Consider the following 27,883-nt stretch of genomic DNA (forward strand, 5'->3'; position numbering starts at 1 on the left):
CACCACGGAATTGTGGACGGCTGCACTTAATCAGGTCAATATCATACTACCTTTTTGAAGGTCAAGCGGCCGGACAGGCTGACCTTGGCAGATACATGGTCGCTTCACTACGCTGCATGGATTCCCGCGGATCTGCGGGCCCAGAGCTCGCAAGTGCTCAGCCATGCGAAGCACTCGTTAACGCATAAAAAACCATGCATGTACTGCCGTCGGCGGAGTTGGCATGCTCCCGCAATTCACTGTCAAGAGCGGCTTGGGGAGCACGGTAAAAAGCGAAGAAAAAAATGCGGGCGATAAGATAACACAGGCCGATATAGGACCAGCAATTACAGCTGTGACTCAGCTATCTCCATGCCCAAGGCCGATTTTTTTTTTTTTCCTGGGTGGCTTCTGCTTCTACTGACGTTATGTTTGTTGCTATAATGATAACTATGATGAGTGCCATAACGCAATGTAATTTTGTTAAGGTGAGGTCAAAGACCTTCTCCCAAGCATTTAACCTAGGATAGGCCGGACATCGTCAGTGGAAACCTTTTAGCGATTTAGAGGCAGATTCTGAAGTCACAAGGCCAGCGCCGCGATGTCTTTTGTCGAATTGAAAGAACAATAGCAAAATTCTGCGAGTGCTGAAAGCAGCAGCTTGACAATTTTCCCTTTTCGCAAACGACAAAAATTAGCTGAATTCAGCCGCGCTAAAATTTCCACAAGCACACATCTTCGTAACGAGCATGAATATATTTACTTAAAGCGAACTCGCAATTTATAACGCGATAGAAAATTCGGCGTAGGCGTTATGAGCGAAAAATTAGGGCTGCGTATGGCTCTGGCAGGGCTGGTATGGCCGGGCACAAATCGTTCGATGGTTTGTGCGACGAGACCACATGCATAGTATTAGAAAGTTGGGAGGATCTGCTAACTCAGGTCGCTCATTTCAGGTTTTCGACACTTCCAACGGCGCGGCCATCAAATGTTCTTTTTTTCTTTCTTCCCAGTGCAATGAATATCGTCGGAATGGGTGCAGCGATTGCCGAGCAGGAAGCCATGCATGGAGACTTTCTCGGCGACCTGCAACGGCCGGTACTTCCGACGATGCCAGGAATGTAAATGCGTAAATGTGCAGGCGCCGTCCCAGAAAAGGGCGTGTCGGCGCCCCGGCGCCTCGTGATTACATCACCGGAAAGCGTCACGGAACACACGCGCTACGTCACGAGGGAAATCCCGTCACGTCTGGCGCACCCTACCGCTGCGAACAAGGATCTGGACCGAATACGTTGCCTCATTATGACCACCACACGAACAGCGTTCGAGAGGAACGGTTTCAGGGTACGTCTGAAGCATTGTGATCAACAAACCATGTGATGAAATTTTAAACAGCGCGAAGGACGAGGACGAAAATAGAGGACACACACAGAAAGCTGTGTGTGTGTGACGATTCTTTTTGCTACGTTCGCTCTTCCTTATACTTGCAAAAAAAAAAAAAAAAAAAAAAAAAAAAGACGACGTTGATACGCAAGACGGTCGCAGATTTGTGAGAAACTGAGGAGACGCTGATCAGCAAAACGCAATTGTTTCGTTATCAGCAGGACGGTTATTTCGCGAGCTGACACTTGCCACATGTCGGGAAATCCCAATCTCTTTATGATATCCCTTCGAAATGTACTACAAGGTTTAGAGCCCGAGTACTATTCGTGCTTTCGCTCAAAGTTACCGCGTTACCTCTTCAAAAAAAGAATTAAAATAATAGTTCCTCTCTTTCCTGATCACATGAACTGATAACACAATTTGATCCAGTTCAAAAATTATTCAGGCAGTTTCCGACTGGTTTAAATTAAAGGTTTTTGTTTGTTTTTTTTTTTTTTTTTCTCGACTACACGCAGTTTTAAAATGACCAACACATACTGAAAGTACGCAAAATTGACGGTTGTCTCTCTTACGGCGGCCAAGATTCCATCTAGGCGGAGCACAATCTCTACCAAGTCAAGAAACATCGAGGACCTTTGAAAACGTACGCAATGCTGAAATTCCAGCTCCCCAAAGAGCGCCGCGACTGCAGAGAGTATGCCCTAGAATCTTACACACCGACGTAACAAGCCGCATATGGCCGGAAGCAGCAAAGAAACGGGTCCGAAGCTGAATATTGGAACGAATCTGATATATCTACTACGAACGTAACAAGCAAATCGATGTTAAAAGTACGCTCATCTCGAGTCAAATGGCACTCTCGCAGGTACTCCCAAAACGAAGCCGGCGGCACCTGCGAACGTTGGGCGCACTGGCATGCCGGCTACGGAGCAACCGCCCGCTGAAAAGGGTACAGGCACACCGCGCACGCGCCGACTGGCGCGGCATGACAGCGCCACAGCACCGCCTGTCCGCCTCCTCCTCCCATCACGTGACGCGCTGTTCGCGCCGCCGGCGCCGGAACAAAAAGTACAAGAACGGCGGAACGCACGCGCGTTCATTGCAGTGGTCTGTTGGTTCGCGTGGTCTTAATTTCGAGTGCCGTCTCTATCTCGGATTACCTTTTCCTTTCGCCACACTCAGCCTAAGAAGAAAGTAAGTGAATTACTTATATCGTTATTTAGCGGCGTGACCGTCTTTGGAATTTTGTGCACGATAATGTGTTGGTCGGCGCTTTTAATTCTTCCCCATTCATCCGACCGGCGTGGTGCGCGGCAGGCAGGCCTGCGCAGCCCATTGTGTCTTTGTATCCGTGGTGTACTCCGGCCGGGCCTTTTCTAGCGCCTTTGTGGTGCCGCTTGTGTATTGGTATCTGCGATGTGCTGCGGAATGTCTTTATTCCTCAAAACTCAGTCATGCCGCGTTCGTCACATGATTTTCTGCCACATTTCACCTCCCATTTTTGCTCTGAATACCCTTTGTGTCGTTCGCACGTTGCTAGGCCGACCTTGCGTGTTGCTAGCTGCTCCGAGGTTCTGTATTGCTTTGTCCGCTGCCAAATTGACCTAATGTATGTGTCATTCCGGTCTGCACTTCCGTTATTTCTTGTCGGCGCGTGTGTCCTAACGATCAATAAATACTCCCATGTACCGGTATTCGTCGGTTGCAACCGTCCAATTATTTCGAAGTCGTCTTCCCGCTAGTTTTCCTCCGTTAGTTCGCTCGAAGCTTATTTCTCCCGTTTGTCATTCGGTTCCATCCATCGCTAGTCTTTCGCTGTGCTTTCTTTACCCCAGTGTTCATGCGCGCCGCAGCTGTTCGCACCTGCCCTCGCCCGCATCCTGTGCCGCGTCACAGCTGCGACTTCCCGTTTCCTTTCTGCAAACTCTGCCTCCTTTCTTCCTTAGACATGACCCTGCCCGAACTGGCCAAGCCCGCCCCAGATTTTTCCGGCACTGCGGTCGTCGATGGCCAGTTCAAAGAGATCAAGCTCTCTGACTACAAGGACAAGTACCTGGTCCTCTTCTTCTACCCGCTTGACTTGTAAGTACGCCCCTTCAGTTCATCGCACTGTCGGGGTCCTGTGACCGATTTCTAAAGTCCATGTAGATCGTGACTGCTGCATGACATTACCGTATTCTTTTTCTAGCACTTTCGTCTGCCCCACCGAAATCATTGCCTTCAGCGACAGTGTCGAAGAGTTCCGCAAGCTGAACTGTGAAGTCGTCGCGTGCTCCACTGACAGTCACTTCTGCCACCTTGCATGGTGTGTTAACCAGTCAAATCCAGAAAATCGCCACTTGTAAATCTTTCAACACGCGTTTTGTCATTAGTTCTTCCTAATTCACCCGTTGTCTTTATTCAGGATCAACACCTCTCGCAAGGAAGGCGGCTTGGGCCAGATGAACATCCCCCTTCTGGCTGACAAGACCAGCAAGATTGCCAGGGCTTACGGAGTCCTTAAAGAGGATGATGGTGTCCCTTTCCGGTAAAGCTCCCAGCTACATATGCAATTTCTCGTTTCTGTGATGTGTTGGAGTACGCCGTCACAGCAGCATGCATTGAGTGCACTCCTAGTGTTCCTGCAGCCACATTTAACTACTCCAATCGTTGTACTTTGTCTATTCCAGAGGCCTCTTCATCATTGACAACAAGGGTATCTTGCGCCAGATCACGGTGAACGACCTTCCCGTGGGGCGCTCCGTTGAAGAAACATTACGGCTCGTCCAGGCTTTCCAGTACACGGACAACTACGGAGAAGGTATGAATTTCCTTTCACATTCTCTTTGCTTTCCCAATACCATGAGCTACAACCACTTCCACATTATTGCTCTCCAGTGTGCCCTGCCAACTGGAAACCTGGTGGAGACACCATGAAGCCCGACCCCAAGGGCAGCAAGGCCTACTTCGCAAAGACCAACTGAGCCCTAACTGCTCCTGCTTCAAGCCAAAGCCCACTGTCGTTTCCCATGCCAGAATTGTGTACTTGATGTTACTATTAAAAGCAACATTTTCCATGTACTGCTAGTGCTACTCTATTGTGCAGAATGTTTAGCCCCAGCTCTGTCCTTTTAGCCATTAGGTAAGATAGCTAATAGATAAAAGCTATTAGGTAAGGGATGGAACTCAAGTAGTTGCGGCTTTTTTTCCACATTGGCGCAATACCTTGCAATGCAGTCTTTAACTGTCACGCCAGCAGCAACAGAAACGTGCACTAAGTAAATTTTGATGACATAAGATCCGCTACTTCGTCCACTATTTCAATCCTGCAAGTGAAACAAATCGCCAGCAGAGAGGAAGTTGCGTGCGTAGAACGGCGCTTCGTCCAATGCGAGTGAACCATAGGTTTCGGAAGTCGCCGCCACTAATTAGAATCTTCGGTTACGCGCTCGAAATTGTTACTGCGCATCTACTCCACAGATCGCGCATGCGCGGACGAACGGAACCCCCAGTGTCTTTTATGTGCACTTTGCGGATTGCATAAGAGGTGACGTTCCAGAATTGAAACCCTATGTACAGGGTCGCGGCTTTCAAAGCAACATTGCGTCGCGCACACACGCATATCGATGCAAAAAAGCACAGAGGGAGCCGGACGCGCTGCTTCACATGGCCTACCACTTGAGCTTTATTGCGCGGCCGGGTTGGACGCAGTGCGTACACCAGCGCCATGTTAGCTTACGCACTGATCGCGTTGCGCTCACAAAGGACCCAGAAGTGCTCCAACTGCGGAGGTGGCTTTTCGTACTTTTACCGCTCACCGAGAGCAGCCTGTGTGCACATCGTCGACAGCGCCAGTTAGAGACGCATGTTCATTATTTACAGTAGATTCTCTCGTCACTGCAAGAGCTCGACAACGCGCCTGCCCAGGTGGGGTCGCGTTAAGCAGTGCGCCCTATGGCAAAACTTTCCACATTTCCAGATACTTTCCAGAACCTAAAGTTGCAAAACTGATACTTCATTTCTGTATAGCAAAAGCCTCTATTTTTCTTTCATGTCTTGCGCCATAACACACCTTCAAAGCTGTGGCTTGACAAAGCAGCACTCGATGTTTTTCTACCGCAGTCGTGGCCGAGTGGTTTGGGCGCCCTTCTCGGCTGCGGGAGGTGGTCAGTTCGAAACCCACCGGTAAAATGGGTACGAGCGTCCCCCGGCCCGGCGCCCGGCTCTCAGGGGTGTGCGTTTGGAAGAGGCTCTGCTAACTCTGCTGTGCTCCCTCGAGGGCTTGAAGTCTCGAACAAGCTAATGACCTGCAGAGGGTCCTTAGTCTTGCCACTCTAACTGGTGCACCAGCCCTAGTGTACCAGCCACCTCTTTGGCAGAGGAAACTAGAGTAATGGAGACAGACACAAGGGTGTGTGTGAAACAACTGCATGCATTTTTTTTTTCGGGTGAATGTTCTGAAGTGAATAAAAACCAAGGTACACACAAGCTCATGCACATTACACAGAGAAAAAAAGCAGGAAGTCACTGTTGCATTTTTTATCACCGTCGAATAACAAAGGCAGTGCCACTGTGCCCCATATATCACTTTCTGCTTTTTAACTGTAAACAGTGGTCAAGAATTAGAGCCACTAAGCACAGCACATGACTAATAACCATCTCTCCAACTTTCCACACAAACGAGCAATAAACACCTCAAGGTTAGATCAGACTTTGCTGAGAAAGGAATAAACTGTAATGGCACACAGCAGAAACGAAATATAAAGAACCAGCAAAAGTTTTCCTACATGCTTCATCACAAGAATCTACACACCAATGCAAAAAGGTTTGGAAAAGAGAGAATGCTTCACGGCACACGGACAACCAGATAACTGCTCCCATTGAGGACAGATTCGTGGCTATGACAATAAGCACAAAACAGTGCCCAAGGCAGGCAGGTACATGCAGCAACTAACAAATACGAATGGGAACACCACTGCCCAGGTGGAATGGACAGGCTTTGAGCTTCCACTTCCCTCAAAAAAGAAATTCCACAATGGCATTTCTTTCTCCACCCAACTCAAAAGCGGGCTCAGGCAGCAGCACAAGGATGCTTAACCACGTTCGCCCACAGGTGTAAAGCCACGGAGCAAAACTACAAAACAGCTCGGCAGAACTGCTGAGCGATAATAGAAACTAGGGACCAGCCCAGAAACAACACAAGTTGGATATACTAGCAACTTCGTTCTGTCACTGTGGAGTTGGTGGCAGAGAAAGAAGCAACGAAAGCGGCTGTTAGCCTACAAAAATTTAGGAACAATGAAACAGCAAACAACTGCCCATGGCCAAAATAGCGGCATAAGCTGGAGAAAACAACGGGGAAGGGGAAACAGGAAGAGAAAAGAAAGATGAAGGGGGCAAACAGACCAAGACATCAAGGTTAGATAAGTTATGCATTTTATCAAACAAAGAAAGACCAATGTTGCGGCGGGCCAACGCGATTTCGTGCCTTCCAACTGAGCTGCAAGAACAACTCTATTTCCATACCAGTAAATTCATGGGTCTTTTGATTCGGTCAGGACTTTTTTCAAACATGCCCAAAGTAAAACCAGATTCGCCAGGTGAGCCTTTCATCACAAGGAATGACAAGAAGTTGTGTGTGTGATGTGTTAACAGAAAAAAAAAAGTTTAAAACGCGAAGGAAAAAAGAACACACTCACACGCGCACTCGCTAACACATTCACGCGGTTCCCACCCATCCCACCCATGTTATGCGTGTCGTCCGTGAAAAATAAACGATGGAAAAAAGCGATACGTGAAGAATACTCCCTGTACAACAACGATTTTATCTCTTGCACTCTAGTATTTGTAACATCATCACAGATCCTTTGAGAAAAATTGTATAATTAAAAAAAAGTATTAACCTAACAATAAAGCTAAAACAAAAAGACCAATTTGTTTCACTCTCCTAAAGTTGCTAAACTGACTGACCAGCACAAAAAAAGGTGTAACCTGAGGACCCCGACGCATTTCATTAAAGTTGTCGCGTTCCTGCTGACGAGTAATTAAGAAATAAAGAAAAAAAAAAAACAGGAACTTTATTTTCTCGACACTAAAAAACAAGTTGACAGTCCTAAATCTGTACAAAAAATGGTAAAATAGTCTTCTTAAGTACAACAAAGAAAAAGGGAAAGCTGCCTTTGGCAAGACAAAAACATATCCTAGCACTGGGGTAAAACAGACTGTCACTTAATTCCATAAACTACACAGCAAGAGCATACTAGTTGGCAAAGCCCCGGAAATCATCCTAGCTGAACAGCACTGGGAAGAAGGAGAGTTCTCAGTGGCTGCACAACAATAAAGAAACAAGCCACAAGGTGGACACACAGGATACAAGTCCTGTAAAAAAAATATCAGCCTAACCCTCGGCACGCGCGCATAGTGACCTAACAACGTGTAGACTATCGATTGCATCCGCGAGGTAATTTCTGACTTTGCCCCGGAAAACGCGTTAACAATGTGAGAAAGGGAGGCGATCCCATCACTGCAGACCTCACTAATGAAAGACTGCAATGACTTTGCAAAGCCGCAAGAAAAAGGAGATGGCTTTCCATTGGCAATAATAATAATAACAAAAAAAAAAACCCTAGAGAATGCTACAGAGTGACACTGTGCACCAGAGACTGCGCTTCCTTTTCATTGGCTCCAGAAAGATTTGGCGAGTGCTTTGCGGGTCCGTAGAGCTGGCGAGGACACAAGTTCAGCACAGTTCGAGGATGACATGCTGCAAGTTGTTGAGGGATTGTTCCAATGCTTGAAACAGTTCCAGCTTCCCACGATGATGCTGCATGTCTCCTTTCCTGGGTGTTGATCTCACCAAAATTTGGCAGCTGAAACACCTCAGTGTCACTCCACTGTCCGTGTTTTGGACCCCTACAGCTCTGACACACAGGTCTTGCACAGTGCAAGGCGCATTTCATACTTAAACCCGTCCGTTAACCTAGAGATGTGGAAACGCGAATCTATCCCAAACTGACGCAAACAAGACTTTGAGACAGACCCTCTCTTCGACCAAGCTTAAAAGCTTTTCCTTAGGGGGACAACGCGAAATTATGTCCATCGCACGAGGCGCGAACGCGATTTGCTGTCGCTGGGCGACTCCTCCGGCCCCCTCCCCGTGAACGCGTGCCCTCCCTCCCCTCCATGGTTCTTCGCGATGACGGCGGTGTGCGATGCGGAGGCGGCGGTTGGCCTGGCACGTAACGGCGCTGGCTGGTGGGGCACACATCGGCTTCTTCCTCCTCCTAGTGGCTACATAGAGAACACCACCCATGGCATCCTCTTCACCTCATACGACACCTCCTCCTCCCAGCCCATTTCTCTCCCTCGGACAGAGGCCACCCTGCAAGCAAGAAACAGACTGTCTTTGCTCCGTAGGAGATGCACAACCATCTGACAAATTTCTGAATATTTCACTCTGTCTCAAAGCCCATTCTGACCTGCCTAACAATCTTACACACCTATAACAACTGGGGTCGCAGCCTCCACAGGGACTATACACACGCAGTACAGGGCTATAGGCTCAGAAAGTATTACTAAATGGCGCTGCGGCTCCTGAAGGGCAGCGCCGTCTGTGACAGAAAAGCAACTGGGAAGTTGCCGGCTATTTCTAACATGTGCATATGCTGGCGCATCGTGGCACACTACCTGGTTTCAGTCTTTATGATTGGGCAACCTGCTGCGGATTTCAAAGCAGGAAACTAAATTAAAAGCGAGAAACGTTTTATTCACACGCTCACTGCAGAGTAGACGACCGCCGACAAGTCACTATTGACCAAACAATGAGTGAGGTAAATCTGCAATGTAATTATACTGTCGTATATAATACGTTTAAGTAAAAGTATTATCAGCACAGTGAAATAAAGTGGCTCGCTCCTCGTTGTTTTGGGCTGTAGCATGGGACCTATACACAGCCCTGTTTTATTTTACTCGGGCTTACTTGGCACTGGACCTCTAGTTCCCCCAAGAAACAGTTTTCAGGGCTCAAAATACTGTCCTTCGAGCTGGACACCCTAGCCCTGCTCTCTCATCAGCTAAGAAAGAAAAAAAAAAAAAATAAAAAAAAATAAAAGTCAAGCCATAACCTCATGAAAATATGTATTACAATTTCATCATTCACACATCTTCAACATTTTTTACAAAATGTTTCCTTGGCTGGAATAAGACACTTTGTTTTGTTTTGAAAGGGGACAGGTAGGGAACACTGAAATAAAATCCGCAGTTGAAGATTCCTCCCAGAATTTTCTGCAGTCAGTGTCAAAGCTCAACTACACATTTTTTGGCCAACATGACAAGCCTTACGGAACTTTTCATTATGTTCTTGTGGAAAAATTTTTAGTAAGTATTATACTGTTGAATTCGGAAAGGATTGGTCTGTGGAGCTATGCTATTTTTATGTTGCTAGGTTGAACATATCAAATTTTGGGGAGAGTATGTCAGCGAATTATATTTAAAAATTATAGGCATCACCATAATTGGAAATATTTATATGCTAATGCGCCTCAATGACAATATAAATAGTAGAGCTTCACATGGCAGGCCTTTGGCTAGAGCTAAATTTTGATCGGAACCAAATAATATCAAGAAAAAGTGTTTTAACGACCCGTAATAAATTACCTAATTAGGTGTCAGTTAAGTTTCCATAGTATAAGAACTAATTGAGACATAGTGAAACAATTTATATTTTTGAAAACAGCAGGAAGAAATACATATACACACCGAATTTCATTACCCATATCTCAAATAATATAAAAATGTGTAAAGATCAGAATCACCCTTGAAATAGTTGTGCTTCACTCAAGATACTTGGTCTACACTCATGAAACCTGGCACGCAAATGGGGTCCTCCATGTGAGTAGCATTAATCAAGCCATAGGTGCATTTTTTTGGTACTCCTGCGACATACTTTTGTTATTGGCCAATTCACAAAAATCTGTAAAGAGTACTCAGCAAGGCATGTTTTCCAATAAAAAGGCTTCATTTCTCGATATTTTCTTGGTTGTTTTAGAAATGAAGAGGCAGGTGTCCCTTGGCCAGCTTCACACATGCGAGTTGACTGCAGTGCACGCTGAATATCTTGATTTGGTTCGTTCCAGAACGCTCACAAAGCAGGGGGAGAGCACAGAAAATCGGCAAAATAAGTCACTCATGGAGAGCAAGACGCATGAGAACTCTCCATCCTCTTCATTTTCTAGGCATGGTATTAAATCATTGTACTTTCGATACATCTCCAAGCTGTCCTTGTCAAGTGGACATTTCTGAGTTGAAGCAGAAAACTGAACTTGGCCCTTTTTTGTTTCGCCCCGCCGCAGTGGTGCAGTGTTAAGGCGCCCGACTGTACCCGGGTTCAATCCCGACCGCGGCGGCTGCGTTTCGATGGAGGCGAAATGAAGAGGCGTTCGTGTGCTGTGCAATGTCAGCGCACGTTAAAGATGGTTAAAGGTGAGCCCTCCACTACAAATCCTCTTTCCCCTTTCATTCCCACCTTCCTCCCTTTCCTTACAGCATGGTTCAGGTGTTCACAGAAACAAATGTGACAGATACTGCACCTTTCCCTTCCTGTGAACCAATTATTATTATTCTTATTTTTGTATCCACAAACAATGGAGATGTCTCAAAACGAGACCAGTCGGTTGGAAAACAGGTCTTGCCGAAGGGCTGACAAACGAATCTGCATATTTTCACATGCGAGTCTCGTCCTTTACAGCTTTGCCTGCTGTTGTGGTTGCCCATGACAAAACACTACTTAGTGCCTCCGTTTTGCACGTTCAGAAGCGTTTGTATATTGCCAAAAAAACCGCCTGGCCCAACTCGATTGCCGCGCGTGCACAGGAAGCTAGCAGAGTGTCTGCTCTGCCGACGTCCCGGCGTTTCACACTAAGCCACCACGCGAGAAATGCGTCACTGCCATTGTGCGGTGAAACTTGAGTTTCCTATACACTTGCTGCCACCTCGGTATCAGAGTGCATGTTGAAGAACTGCATGTCAAAATTAATCCAGAGCCCATCCACTATGACAGCTCTCGCAGCTGTGTTTTCTTTTTTTTGGATGATTAATCCCACATGCCGTATACACCTTATAGGACAGGACCATGTAATTATATATTGAGCTTAAATTCACAGCCTTTCATTATGCAAAAGAGCATATAGCCAGTACTGAAAATAGACAGCAGCATTCCGAGACAGGCTCTAGTGCAGGAGAAAGCAGCTCGAATAGACAGAACAGGGAAAACTAGGCACTTCTTACTTGCGAGGTGTAAGGCTGCCCTTCTGATGACTACCGTATCTGTACAGCTGCAACACGGCCCCGATTTCAGCACACAGCAATATTTAACGCCTCACAGCCATAAAAATAATTTGGCACCGATTCTACTGTGCACAAAAAATAAATCAGTACAACACAACCACGAGACACGGTGTCGTCATAGGCTACTCGCCGTCATTGTCTGAAGACAGCTCTTTCTCGCTGTCCATCAACCACAAAAGTTCATCTTCAGTACCATCTAAGGGAATGGAAATTGCACATTTTAAAACGCACTTAAGATCACTGCTAGTGGGAGGGCTTTCCACGCGTCGTGAATCCATCTCGCAATGCTCTCTTGAGACTGCGTGAGGGCCTGCTCAGAGAGCCAGCCGCTGCCCGCATGGCATGCAGGCAATCCTTTACGGGCTTATTCACGCCGTGATACGATGATTTAGCGCACATCGAGCAGCTGGACAACACTTAACCAAAAAACAAATGCGGCTCACCGGAAGCTTATCGGCTGTGGTTTATTGAGCTGCTTTGTTTCTGGTTCAGAAATTTCGTTTTTTTCAGTTTTGGGTGAGATTGTAACGTGCATGTGTCTCTAAACGCTTACTTTCAGAAAAAAAAAAAGGTGTCCGTTAGAATCGTGCAAATAAAATACTTGCAAGGACTTTAGCATGGGAGCAGTGAAACGTGTATGCGCTGAACTTCATATAAACAGCAATTTTGTCCGCTTTGCTGACCACGATGTGCTCCTAGTTTGAGAAATGAATCGCAGAAACTATTTATATGGGCTCAAACACTTATGTTACAAGAAAAAAAATATTACAATTGCTATTAAATGTGAAATGAAGGTCAATAATTAATTTTTGTAAATTAGAACTCAAGATCACTAAGAGTACCCCCTCCGTCCACTTGAGGAATATAATCGAGCTCCTTGGCTGAAGGGGGTTGAAAGGAGTTCAGCCATAGCAAATGCTGCCCAGAGTTGGCCATTTGCTGGATGCATGCTTCCTGTCATTTGTGGTGCCACCAGCAATTTATTACTTTTGCCAGGCTGGAAAGGTATCGACACATAGAAACCTATTCAATCACGTCCTCAGCATTTCCTAGCCTATTCTCCTTCCAGGTGGACTTTTCATGGTGGCACAGACCAACAGACGGAGGTCAAACACTAAACACCGCACTTTTCTCAACACTGCGACACTTGCAAGGTCTGAGAATTCAGCTCCAAAAGAGAGCTACAAGACCCATCTTTCCCAATAAAATGTTTGCCACCATTGGTGTACCTTTCTCAGACCCCGTAGTTAGCTGACAGACGCTCCTTGAGTGCTGGTGGAAACTGTTCAGAGAAGCGCTGCCAGTTCTCACTGCCAACTTGGTTCTTGAAGCCATGCAGTATCTGAGACAGAAAACCAGAAAATGAATCAACGTAATTCCATCAAAGGGCTGCTAGTGATTTCAATCAAATTAATTCTGAAAACAGTACGATTCGAATACAGAAAGGGGCTACAGTGATGGCAAATTCACAGGCACAGCTACAATGTGAAAGGAACAAACAAGCACCCTTCTCAGTTCCCCCACCACCTGGCGCCAACATTGTGAATGTAATGACCTGTCCAATCATAAACGCACCTGTTTTTTTTTTACATCTACACACTGAGGGGTCAACAGCTCTTACCTCGTGGAACGTCTGCTTCAGGTCGGCCTTGGGATTCACCCAGGACGCCACGGCGTCGCAGAAGAAAATGAAGTCGTGTACCACTCCACCCGGATTCACACTGATCATGCTGCAGATGCCACGAAAGGCAGAGTCCTTCTCCTCATTGTCCCTAATGTTTCGCAGTGACGAACACCTTTGGAGCCCCAGGGTAGATAGAAGCAAGAGCAGCACGGTTAGGGAGACACTGTAGACAGCAGCTTCCCAGTAATGGTAGCACTGCCATTCAAGTTTCAAATGACCCTGTACTTCAAAGAGTATAGACAGCAAATTTTGGTTGCATTTTTCTTCTCGTTAACGATGCGTAGGTCATTCCTGTATATCGATCCGCGAAATAATGTATAAACAATTTTTCTAATCAGCTTCGTTTCCAGCAGCCGAGAGATGGTTATAACGTAACAATAAAGTCTTGATGTGCGGCATGAAAAAAAAAAAAAATAAAAGTGATAAAATCCTTCACTTGTAGCAATTCCTGTTCTTGAGGCAGGCTGCCTTTATCATTGTATTGATTTCAAACGACACAGGAATGATTATATTGCTGCAGTTTGATCCCTCAAGTGATCTAGACTTCACTTTAACGTCACAGCCATCGCTCGGCCGTTGAAACCGAAACAGGTGAGAAAAATTCGAGTATAAAATATTCAGCAGTCGTAGGCAAATATTTGGTTTGGTTTGGTGGGTTTAACGTTCCAAAGCAACTCAGGCTATGAGAGACGCCGTAGTGGAGGACTCCGGAAATTTCGACCACCTGGGGTTCTTTAACGTGCACTGACATCGCACAGCACACGGGCGCCTTGCTTTTCGCCTCCATCGAAAAGCTACCGCCGAGGCCGGGATTCGATCCCGCGTCCTTGGGAACAGTAGTCGAGCGCCGTAACCACTGCGCCACCCCGGCGGAGGTAGGCAAATATGACTTGATGATCTGTGTACAGTAATGTCTTAGGCATCATTAGAGAGAATAAAACAAGAGCCCAAACATTAGCTGCCTATACTCCCATAAAAAAAAAACTTGTGGATCAGACAAACTGTCTGTGCACACCTGTGACAAAAAAAAAAAAAAGGTTTTCAGCCTTCAACCCTAAGTTTGACATCTTTTATACTGCTCTCATGGGTGGTGGATTAAAAAGTGGTGTTTTCAGGCATAACAGTGCACTGGCACAAGGTTGCACTGCCAAACCAAAATGACAGTGTCACTACTATGAGACCTGAACAAGAAAAGACTGCACACTCCGACCTCTGTGATTAAGCAATATACACACCTGCACTACCAGTAAAGAAGGAACTAAAGAAAACTACGATTATGAACAGAGAAAAATTTTTTGTAAACAAATGAAAACCCCACACCCAATCCGGCTTAAACCTGCTTCGGACGAACAATCCAGAAAAACACAAAAGAAATCATTAGCCAAGAACATCAAACTACAGGGCCACCTAGCTTTTCGCAGGCAGACAGTGCTTCCAAGTGAATAAACGAAAGCAGAGAAGGCTCACGAAATGAGGCTGTGCTTGTGTATTCGCTGCACAAGCTTCTTGTCAGGTGCAGTTGCCGGAAATTTGGACAACCCGAACCTCAGTTAAGGTACAAAATTTTAGGCTGGCCACATTTTACGAGGTACGTCCAAAAAGCAGGTCACTTGGCTTGCACCTAGTTAACTGCATGATTGTGTGCTATACTCAGAAGGCACCCATGTTTAGGCCTGCTCGACTGGCAGCGATCCCCACTGAATGATGAGCTATGTGATGATGAGTTAAGTGAGTGGCCTGTCCATTCACCATGCCTCATGGCTGCAACACAGGTCGTGTGCAATGCCAGGCTATAGCGAAAGCAAGGCCTCATTTAAAAAAGAACCAAGGCCAAAGAGACAACAATGCAGAGCTGCAGATGACAACCACAATGAATGAGGGCTTTGTAAAAAGCTGTGCTGAGGGTTAAGAGAATGCTTTACGGAAAGACCACAGCCTCAAGCTGACAGCTTGTTAAAAATAAACAAATAATGCTCCCTCATTTTGCAGACAGGCTTCACCTTGAAAAACATGATCAGCCGGGCTATTTGGTTGCGGTCCATATGCATCAGCAGTGCGAACACAAATCAGGAAAAAAAAAATGCAACGCTCTGTCCTACATGCATTTTTTCCCAATTGTGTTCGTGCTGCTGATACATACAAGCCTCACCTGTATCAATCAGTTAAGCTATTGTGAAGTTTGTGCCTTGCATACGCTAAATGGAACACAAAGACTACAAAAATTGGCCAAGTCAATTACCCGAAGTCACCGCGTGCCACTTCCAGCTATGGAAATGTTCAATAAGGCCAGGATTACTTTGGTCTGTCGCATCCATGACGGCCACGTCAGAGCACAGGATTTCCCGAAAAAATGCAAGCCAATCTCCACCTCCCTCCCAATTCCAATAAAATAGTGTGGCTTCCCGAAAAAATGCAAGCCAATCTCCACCTCCCTCCCAATTCCAATAAAATAGTGTGGCTTGTCTCCCGCGCTTGCAGCCAGGACAGCGTTCCCTCCTTATGACGCCATCTCACATGAACAAGACCTGCTGGTTGTGAAAAGGGAAAGATGCAGTGCTGCCAATTGAATGCTGAGAGCTACTACTACGTTGGCGATGACAAACATTGTTATCATCATCAGCACCACAGTTCTGTCCCCCTATAGAACCTCCCCTTCCAAAGCAATACTAACCCGTCCTGTAACAAACTTTCCCAATCTCACCAGCCCAGCTGACACGCCCGGCTATGTTCCACCTGAGGGAAAATTAATATTTTATTTCTGCATTACATTTTCTGCCCGTTACAATTTATTCTGGAGTGCAACTACCATTTCATTTCAACCCCCCCCTGTTCTCTCTTTGCCCATCAGAACCTCTCAATTTCCTTTCAATAACTGATTATTCTGTCTGCCCTGTTCTGGCAAAATATAACATACTATCCTTTTGAGGCGTACTGGGAATACTGTCCACGACCCCAGGGTACCTGCCAAATCACCACCATCATCAGCCCGACTACACTCCAGTCCGGTGAGACCCACATATATTTCTGCAGCCTCTTGCTACGCTCATTTTCCCCTAGAATGCAGTCCATTAACCTTAATCCACAATCGATTATCTTGGCTCAGCATAACAGATCCCGCCCGTGCCTACTGTATCATTACTTCAGCCAGATTGACAATAACTTGCATTTGTTCCTCAACCCAATGTGCATGCTACCCTTTTTCAGTCCAGAGATCTCTACTATTTATGTTTACCCTGCTCATAAAATTCACGTTTCTGCTCCATAGGTGAGTACAAAGTTGGTTTGGTTGGTTTGGTTTGTGGGGTTTAACGTCCCAAAGCGACTCAGGCTATGAGAGACGCCGTAGTGGAGGACTCCGGAAATTTCGACCACCTGGGGTTCTTTAACGTGCACTGACATCGCACAGCACATGGGCGCCTTGCTTTTCGCCTCCATCGAAAAGCGGCCGCCGAGGCCAGGATTCGATCCCGCATCCTTGGGAACAGTAGTCGAGCGCCGTAACCACTGCGCCACCCCGGCGGGCATAGGTGAGTATAGTTAAGATAAAGCTGCTATATGCATTCCTTTTGAGGGATACACTGGGAAGCCGCCATTATCTAAGAGTGCTTGCCAAATGCGCTCCATCCCAATCTGATTCTCCTAGCTGTTTCCTTTTCATGGTCTGGATCTGTGCCTACTACCTGTCCTAAGTAGATATATTCCATTACAACTTTCAGTACCTCCGTACCTATTGTAACTGCTGTTCCTTTGCAAGGCTGTTGAACATTATTTTAGGCTTCCGCATATTAATTTTTAGACATACTGTTCTTTTCCTATCTATGCCATTCATTCCTTACATTTCGTCTCCTGAGCTACTTAGCAAAGCAAATTCATTAGCAAATTGCAGATCACTATGGCATTCTCAAATCAACCCTGATCCCTACCTGCTCCCAATCCAAGTTTCTGACTACTTCCTCTAAGCAAGCGGTGAATAGTACTGGAGAGATCAAGCCTCCTTGCCTAGCACCGTCTTTGTGGGAATTTTATTACTTTCTTTATGGAGAACTATAGATATCTTCCAACACCGTTGCATGTGGCTAATCTAAATCACGATTTCGCAGTGCCTGCATGACTGATAAGGTTTCTAGCAAGTTAAATGCCTTTTTTTATAATCTATGAATGGTTGGTTATATTCTGAGCGTTTTTTTGTCACCTGGTTGGGAGTGTGGATATGATATATTACAGTGTAGCCTTGACAAAACAATTACTTCATGTTTTGGTAGACTAAAGTCTAAGGTTGCCGTGGTTCCATTAGCTGGGAAAGTGAACACTTTGTGCACACACAGACCTCATCCTGCACCTGTTCTACGTTATTACTGTGCTAACAATAAGCGCAAGCTAAAGGCTGGCGACCATGCTCTGTTTCTGAATCTGTTAACAAAGGGTCTATTCACATGCTCCCTCAAATGGCAAAGTTGATCCGGTCAGAAGAGCGAGACAGCTCCGATGCAGAGAATGAAAGCTTTATGCTTTTCGCTTCTATACTGGTGCAAGTATAGAAAGAACAGCCTTGTGGTCGGTACGGGACTGCACAGTGACCCAAGTGACAAAGCTGCCATTGTTTGTAGCTCTGGTCTTGACTAGGACTGCTACAAACACATGCACAAAAAACGGCTGCTCTTTCATTACATAAAAAAAGAGGAGAGGGGGAACCTGCCATTCACAGCCTCTGGGAGGCTTCAGATAAGAAAACAATGCACTCATGAGTGCTGTACCTACAGGGACTTTCATATTTAAGGGCTGGGGCAAGACTCTGGACTCACTGTGCAGGACATTATGGTCTACATTTTTTGAGAAGTAATGAAACTTTGGCACTAGCCCTAACTGTCTATAAAGTGGTAAATTGATGTCGCCTACTAGTGCACATTTCGGAACAGCTGGCTGAACGGTCGAAATGGGCTGCGCCCCCCGCCAATCGGACAAGTGAGCGACAGCTCAGCTTGGCGGAAGAAGGGCAGGTTGTGCGGTTCCACAAAAATTCTGTTAGATTTGACAAAACTGTAGTGAAGAGGAAGAGCCCCTGCTCCTTAATTTAAAGCACCGCAAAAATATGATGGCAACCTTCAAAACAAGTGGCCGCCTACCGAGCCTTTTCATTGCTTCTCTGTCCAGCATGGGGAACAGCCCATTGGACCAGCTGCTTGGCTCACATCTGCAACAACTGAACTCACAAGTCGACAGCAGCTTCTCTCTCATCGCAGGCAAGTACCAATTTTATACTGCACCTCAATAAACGCAGACCGTACTATGCTACCTTGCAAGCAATGTGTGCACTCCACTAAGCCAGCAATTTACGAACAGGAATTGTTTAAAGTATGGATGTCCAATATGGAAGTCCCCGCATATTGCACACGACATCAGGATGCTCATGACCGAGACCCATCTGCCCGAATTTCCAAACAATTCGAACAGGACCAACAGACCACAAAAAGAGAATCATGCTCACAAATTGCAGCATTATAAAAGAACAGCATCCACAACTTCCAAATCTCACTTTGTGGTGCACTAGCCAGAGAACCATTCTTTTAAGATTATTTTACACCAGACCTGCTGACACCACAAAACCAGGAAGTGGACAAGATAAAGCGCTGCTTCAAACAGCGCATTGCACGTGCTAACACAAGAAGCCAAGCATGGCTAACAGTTTAAGACAGCCAGGCTGGTCCATGAGAAGCAGATGCATCGGTGATCATACATAATAATAATAATAATAATAATAATAATAATAATAATAATAATAATAATAATAATAATAATAATAATAATAATAATAATAATAAAAAAAGACTATTTTGGAAGGAAGAGACAAAAATTATTCTATAATGAGAGACTACAAAAACAAAGGGCTCATGAAGCACACGGGTGATTAGGGGGGAAAGTGTTCCCCCTTTCCCGACCCGTGGCACTGCGGGCAGCACATTCGCACACAACTGACATACTGAACAGTCAGCTTGTCCTGCCAAGTGCACACAAGAACGTGAAGGCATCAACTTCACACCTTTCAGTACTCTACTCAGCGTAGCGACTGCTCCAATACAACTTTATCAGAAAGACGACGAACTAAACAAGCTTTTTTTTTTTCCTGAGCAAGAAAGAAAGTGAACAGCAGGGTAGCAAAGCCACGTAGCCTACACACACACACACACACACACACACAAAAAAAAAGATGTCTAGGAGCACCACACCTTGGTTGCAAAAGCACCTGCAAATTATTTTTACAGCAACGGCAGTAAAGAGCACGATTTTTATCTATTTTATTCCAATCCTGTGGCAAAGCTGGCATAGGATAACTGAGAACAGGGAGTTGGACCACTTGGTGCAATATAGATTTGTGGCATTATGTATGCAAGAGAGAGAAAAAGTAGCCCTCTCATTATGCCAGGCTTGTCTAGCTGCATTTGTAGTGCAGTTGAAGTTGGCCAGTGCTGGCAGCATTTGAATATTGAATAATGAAGGCACACACTCTCCTCCTCACAAAGAGGCACTTTCACAAGCTGGGGGAAAAAAAAAAGAATAGAATGGTTTAGCCACAGCTAAGAACGAGTTGCGCGTGTAAAGTATGTTCGCACTAAAAACAAGCAGTTCGGCCTGCTAGGCTTGGTTAAGCCTGACCAAGCTTAAGGCATAGTTAAACCAATGTGCATTGTCTGCATTTTCTAAACCGTTTCACACAGGTTTCATTAGGCGTATTTAGCTTTGACCTTGGTCGTGGTACTCAGGCTGTCAAGTTCACTAATAGCAAGTCATAGTATAACCACATGTAGAAAACATGCTTACTTATTACCACAGCAATATTAATGAGGATGGAATCCAGAAATTACCAAAATCCGTCATGCTACGCTAGACGTGCTTTCACACTAGAAATAATACATTGAAAGCTCGTTAATTCGAACCTTGATAATTCGAAATTTCGGATAATTCGAACTACACTACTTGGTTCCGCCAAGCTCCGTAAAGATCTGTGCACAAAAAAGCCCGTTAATTCGAATGCAAGTCGGTGCCGCTACGAATAATTCGAAATATGCGCCGCCGTATCTGGGCAGCTTGGCACACAGCACTGGGAAAAGAAAAAAAAAACCCCTCAGTGAATGAGTGACGCAGTTAAAGGCTTCACACGTCCAAAACGAGGTCAGATAATGAAACCAGGTAAAACCATGCAAAAAGTGGGTCAAGCTAAAGCCGCCTAAATGGCACCATGACCGGCATGGCGGCCGGCGGCACCAGAGGGTAGGAGTTAGCGGCCTCGGAGGCGGCTGCCTGCTCTCTCTTCCGCACAACTTCCGAAACTCGCAACAAAATACTAGTTACTTTGAGCCCTGTTAATTCGGAAATACGGATAAGCACTGTCGGCTTGTTCCCAGCCAACACCCATGAAAGGCTATGACTTCGGATGGGCACTCCGAGTTACCCGGAAAAAAAAAAAAGGAAAAAAAAAAAAAAAAAAAGATTTTTTTTCCCATCTTTTTCCCCTCCGAGAGTTGTCCATCCTTCCAACCATGAGTCAAAGAAAGCACGGGGGTCAGCCGCCATCATGACGCCAGCTTTTAGCGTCGTTCGCTTTGAAAGGCGTTTGCCGCTATCCCGCGTGGCAGTAGATGGTGCCCGCCCCAATCACCCCTAGCCAGTACATGATAAAGCGAATGTACTGAAAACAAGGCTTGCACAGCAAGACAAGTGGCACTCTGCCAGGTTCGCTCTGCCCCTTGCTAGAGCAAACGTCAAAAGGTAAACCATGATGTTATCCCTGCGCAGCATCTTGGCCCACTGGCAAGAAATGCGTTGCGGACCGTGACGGTGCGGAACGGAGGGACGTGCTAACGACCGACGCATTTTTTTCTTTCTTCAAATTCTTAGCCAAAAATCGGGGGTGGGTGGGTTATGGGAGTAAATACGATAAATTTGCCGTTATGCAAATGGTTCTTGTCAGTTTTTCCTAGGTCATTCGATAATTTGAATATCAGATAATTCGAACCTTTTTCCAGTCCCGTGATTCAACAAGCTTTTTACTGTATTATTGAAATGTGGGCATTATTGTCACAGCCTTGTTTAAGAGGTCTTCGTGCTACGCAGCTGCCTTTGAGTTGCATCATGGAGCACTCGCACTGCCTTTAGAAACCAAGGGCTTTGGAAGGCTGCAACAAGGTTTCCCTTCATCCTACACACAGCTTGACGGGCGGCTTGAATGCTACAATATGCAGCTAAAAAGATACTAATTTTGGCCGGGTAATTTTTTACTGCTGAGTCCATTTCTTTGTTTGCCAGTCACGAAATCTCGGCTCCCCCGATATCCAATTTTGTCAAATGATCAGAACAGAGTCCTAAGCACCTTGCCATGTTTCCTATAATGTCATCGGTTTCAATCAAGCGGTGGGAAAAAAAAGCATTCCTTTCTCAACCCCAAACTTACCACCAATACAAAGCAACTCTTTTGCTGTCACATGAATGACAGTACAGACACAAAAAAGCTACACCGACAAATTTTAGTAAGAACAAACCATGGGCACAGTTGTGCTCAGGAGGAATCTATGTCAATAATGAGTAATCAGGACAGGGCAGCCCTCTCTCGTCATGTACGGTGCTGCCTGCAGTGCACAGGCAGGTAAAGGAAGAAATAGACTAAAAAAAAAAAGACTCATAAGTAAATGCGAACAATCTACAGCTATAAAAATGAGAGGCCAAAAGCTATACTAACACTCAAGGAAAAACCAATTACAAGTTAAAAAAAATAAGAGGGAAAGCATAACAGAGAACATTGTTTCAAAGACAAGACAGGTATAGAGAGAGACAAACAAATAAAAAAGGGGGTTTACACACCACGGGCGAATAAACTGCTGTAACATGGGTGCCACTTCCTCTGGGCAAACGTAACCAAGGCGCCCGATCGTAATGGCTACACGTTTGGGGAAGGAGGAGGAAGAGGTCCAGTGGGCAGCAGCAGCAGCAGGGAACGTGGGGAAGGGCCGGGGTTGTTTTTGGGGCGCAGGCAACGAAACCAGAGTTACAGCGGTGACGGTGTGATGACAGCAGGGTTACAAGAAGGCGATGAGGTGTAGGATGGGTTCACAGGCAGCAGGAGGGCCGGAGGGTGGTGGGGGGGAGGGGTCGTTGTTGCAAAGGTGGTGGCAGCAGGAGGATGGGATGGGTCCAGGAGGGGAGGGAAGAAAAAAAGGAGAAAAAAAGAAAAAGCAAAGACAACCCATAAACAAACAAACACAGCACACTGCAAAAAATCATCGGCAACAGTTCAATTAATCAAACAACGGTCCACACGCCAAATGTGCATGTAAGCCAAAGGAAAAAATCGATGTTAAATAATTAAAAAAGTCGATAAAGAGAGACAAATGAGAAAGAGAGAGACAGTATTCACGTAACAAGGTGTACACACAGAGCGCACCCAATCATAAGAATAAAGTAACAAACAAAGAGAAATAGCAAATGGCACAGAGGATTGACGGCACAGCTCGAGCCAGGCTCAGTGATTGATGGGTAAGTGCAACATCAGACGATTATGCATAATCACCCCCCTCCATACTGAGGCACACACCCTACAAAATATGTCAGAAGAAACATCTGGTATTGAATAATTCACAAGCCTTATGATAATGAGAATTTTAAGATAATTCACCAAAAATGACGAAGCCTTAGCAACCAATGCCTCTTTCGTACTGTAACTAATCGCCCAAACCCAGCCCAACTACTGTGTACTGCCACATATAAGTTGATGACCCAAATCAGAAATAAGCTGACTCCCCCCCACCCCCAATCAAAACATACCTGCCCCTCAATCTGCTATGCAGTTTCCGGTGGGATGTCACAACAGTGCACACACAGCTCAATGTATTAAACAGGAAATGATACAACAGTTGGAAGCGAATGGCCTCATATGCAGCCCGGCTCTTAAGCAAACCAAACTGCAAATGGTTCTGCAGTTTCAATTCTAGCGTGATGCACACTCCAGAGATGCCTGTCTGGAAGTTACCACAAGCTCGCTCTCATGCTGCAGACTATTCGCATGAGAATACCGCTACGAGCGACTGTCAGTGGAGCCAAACTGCATACAAATTAACTTTTTGCTAAAAAAAAGAGAAAAGTGGACTTATATGCGGCAATACACATTAAGCCAATGTGTACGCTACCTCTTTCGTAATGGGCTCCTGAACAGAAATGATGCAACCCAAACCTCAAATGTGATGGGCTACAACGCTACAACTCGCCATTCAATTATCAAGGTCGCCTGTACCTTGAGCAATCCCCATTGTTCCCCATCAAGCATAGATACATATATCTGTACATGCTGTCTGCACTTAGATCACAGAACATCAGCTGCGTGTTGCAATTAAAAAGGTGGTAGAGTGAGAGAGAGAGAAAACGAAAGCAGCTTCTCAATCTGCCTACCAAAATGCGCATAACAACTTGCCATCAACACCACAAGGAGAGTAGTGAAGATGACAAGCCATAACAGGCACAAGCAGGCAAGACTTCACCACAATCCTGAACACAAGAGCTCTGGCATGAGCCGCCTTTTAATTCCTGACAAGCTTCACCCCAAGCAACACTGTAACAGCGCAAAAATGCAAAATATATTTTTTGCAGTGCACAATTATCACCAAATAAAAAGAAAAATCTTCACCCGCACCAACAGAATGTTCACAGCACGTGCAAAAAGAACATATTCTAATTTCTCGTGTTCCCTAGACAGAATGGAAAATCTAAGTTAACTGGAGCATAACAAGAAGAGACTTCCCAAAATTACCTGGCCACTAACAATGTGCTTCAGGCACATTATCGTTAAACTGACCTCAGGGCAACTGTATTACCATTTATGGAGGCTTAATCATATAAACCGTTAAATACCCAGCTATTAAAAGTAACAAAATATATAAGGGGTGTGAAGCAATCTTGAAAAAAAAAAAAAGAAAAAAAGAAGAAGAAGAAGAAGCTCAAGCATGCAGTGGAAGATGAAACAGATGAGCCACGCTTGTTGTTTCACCTGTTAGTACTCTCTGTCTAATACAAAGGCACTACCCTGCAAGAGGAAAAGACTGCCTTCCCTAGCAATGCAAGCGACAGAGAAGAGGGGCCGAAGAAGAAAAGGAAGCACTCCACACAGACACAGCCAGCTGAGAGCAGGCAGCACACTGTACCGGTGTTCTCCAGCAACGTTTTGGGCGTGTTGGGGCGGTTGATGATGGTCACCAACTGGGTGAGCACCATGGGGATGTACGGCTTCATATCCCTGCCTGCACATCGAGAGAGGGTATAAAGCATGAGTTCCGTAGCAAACATTTGACAATGGGTCAACAAGCTTCTGCATGGGAAACCTTCAAACAAAGGACAGCAATTTCAATGATCAAATGTAACCCAATTTTTATTGAGACAGCACAGTATTTATGTTGCACTAGTAAGAGAATTAAACCTCCTATGATTGGTGGTGGCTTTTGCCAAAGCACCATCCACTGCACCTTCCATGTGAAGTGAGTTAGCCCTAGCTAGAGATACCCAGTGAGTGGTGTGCTACCACTGTGCTCTCTCCTAGGTAACAGATACCATAAAAAACAGTTTTCCTTCTGGCGGTCCGATTTCTGCCCCATGTTATATGCAGAACCAAACAATTTTCAGTTTTTTTTATCACTCACTGCCACAGGCTCTGAAAGTATCGCGCGACAGCGTTGCTGCCCCTGACAAGGAGCGCCATCTAGTGCGCAAAAATAAAAAAGGTTGCACGTTCTCCTTCCACTGCCGCATTCCAGCTCCCTTTCATGCCCATGCAAAGTATCGTGTTGTATATGTGGCGCGTCACAGCGTACTATATATATATATATATATATATATATATAGGGTGTGGCATCAGAAAGATCTTCTGTTTCAATTCCTATAAGGTGAACCTGAATGAGGCTTTAAAAAGCTCATTGATAACATGTGCTCTGTACTCTCCGAAGCAGATGGTCGACGATAGCGATACACAACTGAAGGTGAAGTGCGCTTCGGAAGTAAATGATCACAATGCCTATACAACGTCCTCCGTATTAGTCATTTTGTTATACATGCTAAGTAACGAATGAAGCAATTGAAGATGCGCTCAATCGATGTTGTGCGCTGCTAAATATGAGGCACGTTTTGATATGGCGAACACTTAAACATCCCTTGAATAAAAAGAAACGTCTTTTTCATTCCGCAAAGGCAAGTAACTGAAGTGATCGCTGGGAAGCCTATTCTGTAGCTGAAGCCGATTACACGAAAGCTGTACAAGACACAAAAATTTACTTCTTTAATACCACCTTGCCAAATATGCTATCAAGTAAACCAAAGAAATTCTGGAGTGTTGTCAACCCTATAAAATAATGCCATTTCACTTCAGGACGGCTCTGGTGAGCCTCTCCACCCGGCAGAATGCCCTGTAGTGCTTGACAACGTATTTTTTTACCTCGTCTAATATAAATACGACATGCACTGTGCCGCGAAATAACTTTTGCTGTATATTTCCTGTTATAATTGATCCTGGTGGTATTGAGAAAATAATAGATTCATTAGAAATTTCTTCATCGTGCGTCGTCGACGGTATTAATTTAAAGCTCTTGAAGCAAACTTGAAGATATACTCATCCCTTTACTAAGCAAAAAATTGTTTGGCAGTCATTGCAGAATGAAACGCTGCCCTCAGATTGGAAATTTGGGAAGGTGATTCCCTTACATAAATCATGTAACAGATGTTCACTTTTGAACTACAGGCCCATTTCCCTAAAAAGCATTCCCTGCAAACTAATGGAACATATTTTGCATTCTAATATATTCAACTTCCTGGAATCAAACTTTTTTTTTACTTCTGCCCAGCATGCTTTCTGGCAAACTTATCTTCTGAAACACAACTCCTTTTCACACATTCCCTGCATGTTATTCTTGACAAAAATTCACAGGCCGACTGCATATTTCTAGATTTTGCAAAGGCATTCGATAAGGTAAACCACTACTCATGCTTAAGCTTTCTGCTCTAAACCTATATCATAATGTTTTAGCCTGGCTGGAATGCTTTCTTGCTAATCGTTCACAATATGTAATGCTTAATGACTATGATTCTCCTTTAACTGAAGTAACATCAGGTGTCCCCCAAGATGCTGTACTAAGCCCACTTTGATATATATCAATGACTTGCCTAACTGCGTTTCTTCTAACATACACTTATACGCGGACGACTGTGTTTTATATATCGCGAAATCTGCACCGAAGACTACAAGCACTACCTTCAGACTGATCTCAATAACATTTCTCTTTGGTGTAAGAAATGGCAGATGTAACTAAACCCTTGCAAGTGCGCTTTAATGAGAGCCTCCAGAAATGATACTACTGCCTCCGCTTACGCTTTGGATATTGGGTGTACTCATATGTTTGTCACTAACCTGGAAACTGCATATCGAACCAATTATTAGCAGCGTTAAACCACATGCTAGGCTATTTACGTCGTAACTTCATCAAAGCCCCCCGTCTTAAAATTAGTACTTTATAAAACACTTACACTTGTTCTTCCTGAATTAGAATATGCCGCCCTCCTTTGGAACCCTCATTACGTCTCATTTTGAGCTTCACTAGAACTTGTTAAAAATAATGCAGCTCGTTTTATACTTTCCAATCTTAACCGAACAGCGAGTGTCACAGCTATGAAATCTAATCTTTTCTTACTGTCTCTTGCACTATGCAGAAAATTTGTATGCCTATGCTTTTTGCATAAAATTCATCAGCATCAGTTACTGCACTCTCGTTTTATCACTACACCCCCCTATCACTCTGCTCGTGTCGACCATCAACATAAGGCTGGATCAATTTTTTGCCGCATGGATATTTTTTTTGCATTCTTTCATTCCTTGCACACCGAAAGAGTGGACCACCTTCCCGCTGCCGTGGCTTGTAAACGGGATTATGCTGCCTATCGTCAGTCTCTGATGAGGACGCTTTTATATGATACCAATAGTTCTTTGTGCTTTGTTATTTGTTTTTTTTTTCTTTTGAATTTTTTTTTCTGCTATGATTGTTCAGTTTCTTGTGTTGCACTTGTTTCTGTTACTGTTGTTGTTTCTGTACTTTTTCTTTTTCTGCATTTCCTTGACTGCTTGGAATACTGTATGTTCCTACATTTTAACTATGTTGTGCCGCCTTTGAAAAAAAAAAATAATAATTTTCTTGCGTTGTTTGTTCGTCTACACCCCTCTGTAATGCCTCGGCGCTTGAAGGTATAGAAAATAAATAAATAAATCATGTTCTCTCGGGGACAAAAGTTAACGGCGTTTGAAAAGCATTCTTCTGTGGCAGTGGTATGCTATCTACTGAAAATCCTTGGAAGGTAAGAGCAGGGTGTTTACCAAGTTGACGTTGCCGATTTCCCCGAGTGCATATGTATAATTCTCTGAGTGACACAGTACTTTACTTTGTTTTGCGCTAAAATGGGCTGACACAATGCCCTCCTGATGCTATCACTCACCAGTAA

General features: G+C 44.9%; 2 protein-coding genes across 2 annotated transcripts in view; one reads left to right on the top strand and one right to left on the bottom strand.

The window, feature by feature from the left end:
* Positions 1–2,396: 2,396 nt before the first annotated feature.
* Positions 2,397–4,422, top strand: LOC146181972 (peroxiredoxin 2-like). The gene is made up of 6 exons (XM_084576966.1): positions 2,397–2,556; positions 3,309–3,444; positions 3,551–3,667; positions 3,767–3,889; positions 4,032–4,162; positions 4,240–4,422. The coding sequence occupies exons 2-6, from the start codon at positions 3,311–3,313 to the stop codon at positions 4,323–4,325; spliced, it is 591 nt and encodes a 196-aa protein (XP_084433092.1). The 5' UTR covers positions 2,397–2,556; positions 3,309–3,310; the 3' UTR covers positions 4,326–4,422.
* Positions 4,423–5,755: 1,333 nt separating this feature from the next.
* Tnpo (transportin 1) overlaps positions 5,756–27,883 on the bottom strand; it is a 64,255-nt gene continuing 42,127 nt past the window's right edge. Inside the window, exons 17-21 of the mRNA XM_084576965.1 lie at positions 24,553–24,648; positions 22,223–22,298; positions 13,307–13,481; positions 12,915–13,027; positions 5,756–8,722 (exon numbers count right to left, since the gene is read on the bottom strand). Coding sequence (XP_084433091.1) covers positions 12,920–13,027; positions 13,307–13,481; positions 22,223–22,298; positions 24,553–24,648 — 455 coding nt within the window. The 3' untranslated portion in view covers positions 5,756–8,722; positions 12,915–12,919. The remainder of the gene's footprint in view (positions 8,723–12,914; positions 13,028–13,306; positions 13,482–22,222; positions 22,299–24,552; positions 24,649–27,883) is intronic.

The sequence above is a fragment of the Amblyomma maculatum genome, chromosome 8 (genome assembly GCF_055883805.1).
Source record: "Amblyomma maculatum isolate TAMU_Amacu chromosome 8, ASM5588380v1, whole genome shotgun sequence".
Taxonomy (NCBI): Eukaryota; Metazoa; Arthropoda; class Arachnida; order Ixodida; family Ixodidae; genus Amblyomma; species Amblyomma maculatum.